The sequence below is a fragment of the Ananas comosus genome, linkage group 21 (assembly GCF_001540865.1).
Source record: "Ananas comosus cultivar F153 linkage group 21, ASM154086v1, whole genome shotgun sequence".
NCBI classification, from domain to species: Eukaryota; Viridiplantae; Streptophyta; class Magnoliopsida; order Poales; family Bromeliaceae; genus Ananas; species Ananas comosus.
Window position 1 is genome coordinate 1,164,650 of NC_033641.1, and position 11,286 is coordinate 1,175,935.

At 34.1% G+C, this 11,286-nt stretch overlaps 1 protein-coding gene across 1 annotated transcript; it reads left to right on the forward strand.

Annotated features, from left to right (window-relative positions):
* On the forward strand, positions 9,129-11,221 carry LOC109726201 (F-box/kelch-repeat protein At1g67480). Its single transcript, XM_020255692.1, has 2 exons — positions 9,129-9,786; positions 10,328-11,221. Exons 1-2 carry the CDS (start codon positions 9,272-9,274, stop codon positions 10,953-10,955), a joined length of 1,143 nt encoding a protein of 380 aa, XP_020111281.1. The 5' UTR covers positions 9,129-9,271; the 3' UTR covers positions 10,956-11,221.

Genomic DNA, 11,286 nt, shown 5'->3' on the forward strand with positions numbered 1-11,286 from the left:
TTACTACCTAATCTATTAATTTCTTTAATTAGAGCTGGCTAATAACTTTTTAACTTCAAAATTTGAATCCGTGGGTTATCTTTACAGATTTAGTTAATATATTTTGTACAATCTTAATAATTAAAGCAATCAATCTTAAAAGTTATCAAATCAGTCAAATTTAAGAAATTGAATGATTGCCTATTAAAATTAAAATTTTAAAATATTGAGTAGCTCAATTAAAATGGCTTATAATACAGATAAATCTTTATATAAATTTTTTGAAGTAAAATAATAATATTTGGATGTTCATTACCTGGCATTGAGTAATCACAAACGTCAGCAAGCACTAAAAAAAACATCTAATATTAAATATATAGGGGAAAAAAAAAAACGTTATCAAAAGATAAGATTTTTAACTTATAAAATAGGAAAAACTTCAAATACCCCTGTGGTTTCGCACTTTCTCATTTTAGTACCCTGTGATTTAAAGTGTATCAAGTTAGTACCCTGTGGTTTCGCACTTTCTCACTTTAGCACCCTGCGGTTTCAAGTTTATCAAGTTAGTATCCTGTGGTTTCATTTTTGTATCAAATTAGTAGCAAGTGGTTTCAATTTTCTCTTTTTATTATTCATTTCGGGGTATATAATTTAACGAAATTTTAAACCACAAGATACTAAAGTGAGAAAGTGCGAAACCACAGGATACTAACTTGATACACTTAAAACCACAGGGTACTAATTAAAGTGAAAAAGTACAAAACTACAGAGTACTAACTTGATAAACTTTAAACCACAGGGGACTAAAGTAAAAAAGTGCGAAACCACAGGGGAGATATTTGAAGTTTTACCTATAAAATATTTAGTATCAAATATTATTTATATTTAATTGCATATAGTTTTCTATAAATATCTTAAATAGCAGATATATTCCTATAAATTTCAACTTTCAAATATGTCCCTGCGATTAGGATCGGTTAAAAAAATATAGTTTCTCAAGTAAAATATTTAATCCTAATTAGTAAATGAGTTAAATTGATCGTTTTACTCCTCGTATATTATTTGATAAGATATTTTATGAGAGGATATTTCTACACGATTGTAACATGCAAGCCAAGTGGACCCCATGGAAGTCTAATCTGATCGAGCATCATCCAAACACTATCGATCTCCAGCTACACGAACTTGCGACTTCAAACTAAACCAGTGAAGGGAGAATCACAGTTTCTCCCTACCCCCAGTCTATAAAATGAAGAACTGAGAAATGCCTGGGGATCTCAACTTTTGGATATCCCATTATATTGTTGATGTGTTGGGTACCACTATCAAAGGTTAGAGTTTAAAATTTAGGGTGTAATCACTACAACAAAAACGGTCTATAGCGACACTTTTAAATGTAGGTACATGTCAAAAAAGTGCTGCTAGCTAAAATTACCGACACTTTTAAAAAGTGTTGCTATATGTGGGGTCGCTAGGTATATAGTGACAGTTAAAGAGTGTCGCTATAACCTAAAAGAGTGCTGCTAATTTACCAACACTTATTTAAGCATTTAGCAACCGTCGAAACTCTATCTCGTTGGCTACGGTGGCGGAGGAGGACGACAGAAAAGGCTCTTTGTCTAGAATTTTAGTGAATTGAGTGAAGAGAGAAGAAAAGATGGTAATTGATTTTCTTTTTTTTTTTCTTTTCTGTTTGTAATCGGGCCAAATGGACTGGGTGTGGTAGGTTGAGTAGAGTAATCTTTTATTTTTGGTTGGATTGGGCTTTATATTTAGGCATTAGTAGATGTGTTTTTAAGTTTTAGTATAAATGGGACACTTACTCAAAAGTGTCCCAAACATGTGTCGCTATAATCTAATTCTGTTGTAGTGAATGATGGTCCTTAGGGTTTAATAATGAAGTCTGGAGTTTAATAATTATTATTAAAGTGCAATCTATGCCTATATCTATACATGAATTTTTATACCTAAATTCTACATGATGTAACCTTTTAATTTAGTGAAGTGGGACCCTAAGCTGTTTCTTCTCTTCTCTAAAAAACTACATTTATTCTATTTTTTCAAATGCCTCTTCGCTTCGAGTTGCATTTACTCGCATTTAGTTTCTTCTTTTTTTTTTCAGTAACCCTTGGCCTACCATCCATGAGAAGATGTAAAACATTTGTACTTAAATTTATATTATATAGTTATACGAAGGAGGTGCTTTCCCTTCTTCTGATGATCGAGGACGAGAAGTATCGGCTAGAATATGGAGTCGCGAACAAAAGGTTGAACGCATTGTGGTACCTCACAGAATCGTCAGCGTCGACAAAGGATGTCCTAAACGAGGGTGCAAAGGAGTCCGATATCTATGTAATAAGCACCTCCTTCCTCTAATGGCTTCCGAGTACAAGAAGTATGAGCTAGAATATGAAGTCGTCGGGAAAGGTTGAAGGCGCTGTGGTGTCTCACAAAATCGTCGACGTCGACAGAGAATGTCCTAAACGAAGGTGCGAATGAGTTCAATATCTATGTAATAATTTTTTTCTTCTATAGTTCTTTTCTATTTTTCGTTTGAATTATAATTTTATTCTAAAAATTTTAATATACTTTTTATATTATTAAATTCAATCAAATATGATTGTATTTTTTTTTCAATTTATATTTATTTATTTATTTTAAAAAATTATACTAAAAAATTTTTATTTCGTCGGTATCGTACGGGTTTCTATACTAGTGTTCATCATTATCCTGTCAAAAGCAGCACTCACTAAAATTATTGTTCACTTTTTTGATGACATAAATGGGTGTGCTAGAATCATCCCTTTTCTAATCCAATTATAGGTAATATAATTGAAATGCAACAACCAAGTGGGGAAAAAACAAGAAAAAAAAAGTCAACTCTTTTAGAGACACCAACACACGCACCATCTCCATAATTTTTTCTAAAAAATTTATATACGAAGAACACCCTCAACTATAGGCTAACTTAAAATTGCACCCCTCAAATTTATAGTTTAAAGTTTATGAACAAAATGTTATCGGCCTGACCGACCACCCTAGAGTAAGTCGCAAGGGGCTTGGTGGTTGATATCCGAGACCCAAGTTCGAATCCTAGTTGATTCACATTTCTAGCTATGTTTATTTCTAAATAAAATAAACGAAGCAGATAGCATGCTACTCATCTCTCAAAAAAAAAAAAAAAAAATGTTACCGGTCTTATCAACCGATTTCTAATCAATTCTGACTCATTAATAAGAAAATGGAAAAGGATGTGAGTGACACCTCCTGCTCTGAATCTACTCTTTTTACATCCCTAGTTGTATTCTCACTAAATAAAAATAGACAGTATTTCATTTGAGAACACAAATACGGAATTTCTTCAAAAATCAAAATAAAAATTAATCAGTCTCGAATTAATTTCGACCCGCTAAGAAAATAAAATGAGAGGCCAGAGACCCCTCCCGCCCTAGAATATACCTTTTTTTTTATATCTTTAGTCATATCCTCATCAAATAAAACTGGATAGCATTTCATAATTTGAGAACCAAATGTGAAATTTTTTTTTAAAATCAAAATAAAAATTGATCAGCCTCAATATATTCCGACCTGCTAAAAAATGAAGTGAGAGGCCAGAGACCCCTCCAACCTCAGAATTTGCTAGTTGTACTCTTACCAAGTAAAACTGATAAAATTTCATAGTTTGAGAAGCAAATGTGAAATTTCTTCAAATTCGAATAAAAATAATCAGCCTCAAATTAATCCCGACTCGCCAAGAAAATGGAATGAGAGACCAAAAACCCCTCTAGCGCCAGAATCTACTCATTTTATATCCTAATTGTACCCTGACCAAATAAAACTAGATAACATTTTATAGTTTGAGAACCAAACACAAAATTTCTTCAAAAATCAAAATAAAAGTTAATCAAGCTTGAATCAATTTCGATCCGCTAAGAAAATGGAATGAGACGCCAGAGATCCCTCCAGCTCCAGAATCTGCTCAACTTATATTCTAGTTGTATGCTCACCAAGTAAAATTAGATAACATTTTATAATTTGAGAACCAAACATGAAATTTCTTCAAAAATCAAAATAAAATTAGTCAGACTCGAGTCAATTTCAATCTGTTAAGAAAATGGAAGGAGAGGCGAGCGACCCCTCCAACCCCAGAATCTATTCATTCTACATCCTAATTGTACCCTCACCAAATAAAACTAGATAACATTTTATTGTTTGAAAACCAAACGTACAATTTCTTCAAAAATCAAAATAAAAATTAGTCAGGCTCGAATCAATTTCAATCCGTTAAGAAAATAGAATGTGAGGCCAGAGACCCCTCTGGCCCCAGAATCTTCCTTTTTAACATCCCCAGTTGTACCCTCACCAGATACAACTGGATAGAATTTCAGCTCATGTCCACAAAAAAAATATTGGCCCCACTGTTGGAAGTCTCTGCATTTTCCTTTGTTATTAGAAAAACATGACACCATCCTTATCCATAAGGGAAAACTTCAAAAACCCCCCCTGTGGTTTTATGCATTCTCACTTTACTACCCTGTAGTTTAAAACGTATCAATTTGCCCCCCTGTGGTTTCATTTTTATCTTTTCGGAAGCTTTTTCGTTAACATTTCGTTAAATTATATACAAAAAACTTCAGATAACCATCTATATTTATCGAATATTCACTTTAGTATCCTTTAATTTTAACTTTGTCACTGATTTAAGAAAAAAATAATAATAAAATTGATAACAAAAAGAGAAAAACGAAACCACAGGGGGGCAAATTGATACGTTTTAAACCACAGTGTACTAAAGTAAGAAAGCACGAAACCATAGGGGGGGTTTTTGAAGTTTTCCCTATCCATAAACTATTCATGTTGAAGAGGTCAAAAAAAAAAAAAAAGAAAAGAAAAAAAAAAGTAACTTTATTAATTGTACCTTTCCAAATGATTGGGTAAATTTTGGAAAATGATGTCACAATTTGGTCCTTATATATTTTTTTATTTAATTATGTACATTAAATTTGTCTATTTAAAAAGTAAGTTAATTTTTGCTAAACACTTGTTGGGTAGCACAGTAATTATTATCTGAAGTGAATATTTTAACAAAAAAATTTAAATAGATATAATTTAGCATCTGAAGTGTGACAAATGTTAGAATTTAGGCACTAAAGTGCTAAAGTAAATAAATAGAACAAAAACTAAACAACAATAAATGGAATGTAGAGCGACTACACAAACATTTTAATTTTGTCATTTAAATCATTTTAGAATTTTTTTAAAAAAAATTCAATAGCTAAATTAGCTATATTTAGTTTATTAATGCAATTTTTTTTGGACAAAGTGATTAAAACTATTAAGTTTGATAAAATTCTCAAATTATTTTTTTTTATTAAAATCAATTTATAAGGTGTTTGGTTTTCCGAAAAATATTTTAGAAAATAATTTTCTGACTAAAAAATATTTCCTGTCTATTTTGATTTCTAGAAAAAATAATTTTTTCAATTTTTTTTCAGATTTTATAGAAAAGTAATGTTTTTATTTTGCAAATTTTTTACTCAAAAAATAAAACCTGTGAAAAAAATTAATTTTTATAATTTTTTCTAAAAAAAATTAAATTTCTAGGTTTTTCAGAAACCAAACAAACAACCCTCTGATTCCAAAACAGCAAAAGTTTGGGGTTGCAAATCCAAAAAGCTGAGGGAGGTATTTAAAAATAACTTATAGTTGAGGGGTCTTTTTGCATTTTTAACCGGTTTATCATCTCACCCACTCCCTTTCTCCTTTTCCCCTTTAATTTCGACCCCCTTTTATCTCTCCACTCTCTCTCTCTCTCTCTCCATTTTCGGGTATTTTGAGCTTCTTAGATAAAATTTCCATTTTAGGTATATATTTTTCCCCTCTTCCCCTCTCTCTCTCTCTCCCTTTAATTGGTCCTTATCTACAGATTAAATTTTGTTTCTGCAAAAAAAAAAGCTCTTTTTTTAAGGGTATTTTCTCCCTTTTCCATGTTTCCAACTTCGAATCATGCAATTTTAAGGCAAATTTTAGGGTTTTCCCATTACAAATCTCTTGATCTGTGTGGAAGTTCTGATATTTTTGATGTTGGTAGCTAAAGATCCCAACTTTATGCTGTAGATCTGTTGTGTTTTATCTCCTCTTTCGTGGGTTTTGATTTTTTTTTTTTTTTTTTTGATGATTTGTGAAGTGCCCTTTAAATATTTTTTGTTGAATAACTCTGCTAAAGTGTATTGTTTGGTTGATTTTTCTTTTCTTTTTTTTTCCAATGCAAAAAAGGGATCTTTAGTTGTTTTAGCTTCTATGAGCTCCATTTAGGGGGGAAAAAAAAAATATTTGTTAGATTTTGGTTACTTTTGTTTTGAAGCTCTGTAAAAATATCTAAACTATTGCGTTGATGAGGTTTATAAGAAATAATACTTGCTAGTCCTTTGGACTTGCATTTAATTTTTGGCACTGATGATGTAGTAGTATTTGTTATATTATGTTTTATGAGATTAAATATTTTTATTGAATAACTCTGCTAAAGTGTGTTGTTTGGTTGATTCATTTTTTCCTTTTTCTTGTTTTTTTTCTCCCATTTGTGATTCCAATGTAAAAAAAAGAATCTTTACTTGTTTTAGGTACTATGAGCTCCATTTAGAAATTAAAAATCTGTTTGTTTGGGTGAAAGTGGAGAGGGATGAAGTCATTTTCAGCCAGAAACGATCACTTTTGTTGTTTGTTTCACCGTAATAAAAGAAACAGTCGAAACTCGAGTTACTTGAAACAACGTAATTGACTTCGGTACAGTGAAGAGAGGTGAAGGAAAAAATAATAAAATAATACAAATGAATAATGCTAGTTATATTTAAATATATTTAATTATGGTACTAATTACTCTTTTATTTTGTTTGCATATTTTAAATATATTTAATTATGGTACTAATTACTCTTTTATTTAGTTTGCATATTTAAGTTTTATTACTTTCTTATTTAGTTTGTACATCTAAAATATGATAAAAATTGATTACTTAAGTATTTATATTAAAATTTTTAATTATATAGGAAGTTAATTATATTCTTTTTATTTATTATATTATAATTTATTATTTATGCATAAATTATAGTTTTACATTATTCACTTTCTGCTAAACAAACAGCAAAACTGAAAAACTTCACTTCCATAACTATGAAATAAACAGCAGAGGAGAAGTAGCTTTCACCTAACTCCACTTCAACCCAAAGTCCAGTTTCGGTGAAACAAACAGGCCCTAATGGGTGATCTTTGATATCCTATATTAGCTTTAAAGGTTTTGGTTACTTTAGTTCTGAAGCTCTTTAAAAATATCTAAGCTGTTGTGTTAATGAAGTTTATAAGAAATAATACTTACTAATCCTTTGGACTAACATTTAATTTTTGGCACTGATGATGTAGTAGTATTTGTTATATTATGTTTTAATCTTATATGATTTTGCCATTTTTGTTGCATGAAGTTTTTGAAACCATTTCTCCTTTGATGCTTTAATTGATTGGGGGTCTTTGTCACCTGTTTTTTCGATGCTCGAGTTGATCTTTGGCCTAAATATGGCTTCATTATCTTCAATTGCAGCATGCCATGAGGATTCATATATGTTCCGCTTAAGAAAATTGGTTCACAATCTTAATACTTTTAGAAGTACTGAGCCCTTCATACTTCCACGTCGTTTCTGATGACAGGACATACGAATTAATTATCACTAGTATATCTTGTGAACTTCCTAGGAACCAAATTTCGTCATTTTTCGACATTATTTATCTATTGTTCAAATGGTCTGAAAATTAACCATTTTCGATGACAAATATAAGGTGTATTTGGGACAACTTGATCACTAGATAAATAATGTCAAAAAAATCACGAAAATTTTGGTTTCTAGGAAGTTCATGAGCTGCAGATCATGTTTAAAGCCACCGATCGTCGATTCAGATATCCTGTCACTGGAAACGACGGGGAAGCATCAAGGACTTGGTACCTCGAAAAGTATTCTAGCTCATTTCTAGATATTAGTTCTTTGTTTAAATTAGCGATTACTTCCAATAGATTTGTGAGCATAGTCGTTGTTTGTAGTGCCATGTTATTATCATTATTACGTACAATCCAAGATATATCCCGGGAATTTGAGTTGTCAAGAACGCAACTAAAGTGTGAGAGAGCTCAATTGACTTGGTTTTTAACTTGATATCAACCCTCTAGAGATTGAAGTACAATTTCTAATCTAAGAAAATAGTTGAACAATACAAGAACATTCACGAAACATATCACAAGGGATTTGTTTTCTTCTTTAATAAAGTCAGCTTGGTATATTCTATTGTGAATTTGTGATATTCTAAAGATATTCTAAATTGCACAACTCCTTTAAATTCCAACCTGTTTCGTGTCGTTTTAAAAGTGGATTGGCACCGATTCCATTGCCACTATAATTGGAAATATACAAGTGTTTACATACTGAAAAAAGCAAGGATGTTTGGCCAATAGAAGGTAAATAGGGGCTTCGTAGGTATCTCGATCATGCAATTCATCTGATCATTAATCGTAATCAGATACTTCCATGTTTTCTTCATATATAGACATTGCAAATAAATATGTTATCTTCGACGTATGTTACAATGATAGTTTACAGTTTCACGACTTTTTCTCACTTGAATGTTTCACTGAATTGGATGCTTTTCAAGTATTGCAATTCTTAGAAGTTGTCAACCACATTAAACGGTTGCCTGATACCTGGAAAAGAATGTGTTACCTTATTTACTATAATTTTTTTTTGTTTGTTGCAGTTGATTCAAATTCAGAAAATGGAGGCTACAGGAGGTTAAGTATAATTTACATTTCTGTGGCTGTCAGTAGTAAGTCTCTCTCTCTCTCTCTCTCTCTCTCTCTCTCTCTCGGGCGCGCGCGCGTGATAAAATTTATAATGTCATTGGCGTTCTTTGTAGATTCTGGAAAATGGTCAGTGGAAAGAACAAATTTTACGACATTAATAAGGTGATTGGCTTCTCGCGGTCAATCGACAAAGCTTGCTCCAAAAGGTGCCTCTCTCGAATGGCATTTGAGACGGAGAGAACAAAATCGAGGGCGTCATCGGTGTTCAAGAACCAAAGTTCCGCATCGTTCAAGCCCTTGTCTCTGAAAATTCCTATAAATGATGGATACCATGAATCGCCCCACTTGACCAATCACCACATATAATATATCGGAAAACTCCTGTTACTCTCCCCCATTGTCGAGGAGGCACGCTAAAAAGCGAGCTTAACGAAATCCTTTGCATAAGCTTTGCAATGCCCGGTTTCATTGCCGCAAAGAAGCAGTTTGCCGAATCGGAGATGAGCCTCGGCTCGGAAACTTCTGCTGGGCTGAACCCTGAAGGGCTTTCGACCGAAGCAGAAAACGGGTTTCATTGGGCTTTAATACCCGGGTTACCCGACGACGTTGCAAAGTTTTGCCTTGCTTTAATACCCAGGTCCTATTTTCCCACTATGGGTACTGTGTGCAAGAGTTGGAGATCATTTATCCAAAGCAAGGAGTTTATTATAGTGAGAAACGAGGCGGCGAAATTAGAGGAGTGGATATATATGTTAACCGGCAATGAAGAAGGGAAGGGGAGTCATTGGGAGGTGCTAAGCTGCTTCGGGAAAAAGCAGTTTGCTCTTCCTCCTATGCCCGGTCCGACGAAAGCCGGTTTCGGAGTAGTTGTTCTCGATGGAAGGCTTTTGGTGATCGCAGGTTATTCGGCTGATCATGGGATAGAATATGTTTATGACGAGGTTTATCAATATGATTCGCGACTCAACAGGTATCGCTTTTATCTATATTTTTAATGTACAATTCGTTGCTACTTTAGAGAAAGTAACCAATGTATAGAACTTACCTAAACTCTAGACCGTTTTGAATCGACTGTTTGACCCATTCAAAATTTTGATTTTGCTATCTAATCTTTCAGTTTGTTTAATTTGAGTCGGTCAATTGCACTTTTGGCTTCAAATTTTGGCTACGTCGTTTATCATTACAGGTTTAGCTAGTATATATTTCATGTGATTCTCGCAACTATAAATTTATTAAAGTAAGAAATTAGCTTAAAATTTTGAAGTCAAAGTGCCGTGACTTACTCAAATCAGACAAATTGAAAGGTCGGATAGTAAAATTAATTTTTGGAAAGGTCGGGCGGTTTTACCCTAGTAATTTCTATATTTGGTTGCAAATTGATGCGAGGATCAGATTGAATCCTATGAACTTATAATTTTATCATGCGGCTTTCCTTTACAACTCAGCTCTTCGAACTTTGAATCTTTTAGAGCTTCTATTGTGTTTGCGAGTCTCTGAACTTGTTGGTACAGATGGAGCATGCTTGCTAAGATGAACATTGCGCGCTACGACTTTGCATGCGCCGAGGTCAACGGGGCGGTGTACGCTGTGGGTGGCTATGGATCGGGCGGCGATAGCTTGTCGAGTGCCGAGGTGTATGATCCCGATCGAAACGAGTGGAGGCTCATTGAGAGCCTTAAGAAGCCTCGCTACGGATGCTTCGCGTGCAGCTTCGAGGACAAGCTCTACGTGATGGGCGGCCGCTCCAGCTTCACGATCGGCAGCTCCCGCTCCGTCGACGTGTACGACCCGTCGTACCACTCTTGGTGCGAGATCAAGAACGGGTGCGTGATGGTCACCGCGCACGCGGTCCTCGGAAAGAGACTGTTTTGCATGGAGTGGCGGAATCAGAGGAAGCTGTCGATCTTCGATCCGGCCGACGGCTCGTGGCGGAAGGTTTCGGTGCCCCTGACGGGCAGCTCGAAGATAGGGTTCCGCTTCGGCATTCTCGACGGGAAACTGCTGCTGTTCTCACTGGAGGAAGAGCCCGGATACCAGACGCTGATGTACGATCCGGATGCCCCGATGGGAGCAGAATGGCGGATATCGACGGTTAAGCCGTCTGGGCAGTGCTTGTGCACTGTGACCATCAAAGCGTGAATGTGTCGCATCGAGTTCGAATCACATCTAGTTCTCGGCGAGGGCAAGGTATTGTCGCTGTCGCTGTCGCTGTCGTTTTATTTTTGACAAACACATGAGGCTATGTTTATTTATGTGTGCTTCTCTTTGAGCTTTATCTTTATTTGCATGTGTTTTCATCAGAGGTTCATGAACTATATAATGAAATGCTTATATGAGTTAAGTATGTTGAATTATTTATGAGAAAGATCGAGGCCCACAATGAAAAGTACAAGAGTTTTAAAGGACTTTTATGCAATTTGTCCATTTGTGCATGCACAATTTGTAAGAGGCCTTAATCACATAATTAACA

What these genes read in the sequence shown, in the direction of transcription:
- LOC109726201 (XM_020255692.1), top strand. Translation starts at nt 9,272, where the DNA reads ATGCCCGGTTTCATTGCCGCAAAGAAGCAGTTTGCCGAATCGGAGATG. An exon ending in TATGATTCGCGACTCAACAG is followed by an intron (nt 9,787 to 10,327) that starts GTATCGCTTTTA and finishes TTGTTGGTACAG; the next exon opens with ATGGAGCATGCTTGCTAAGA.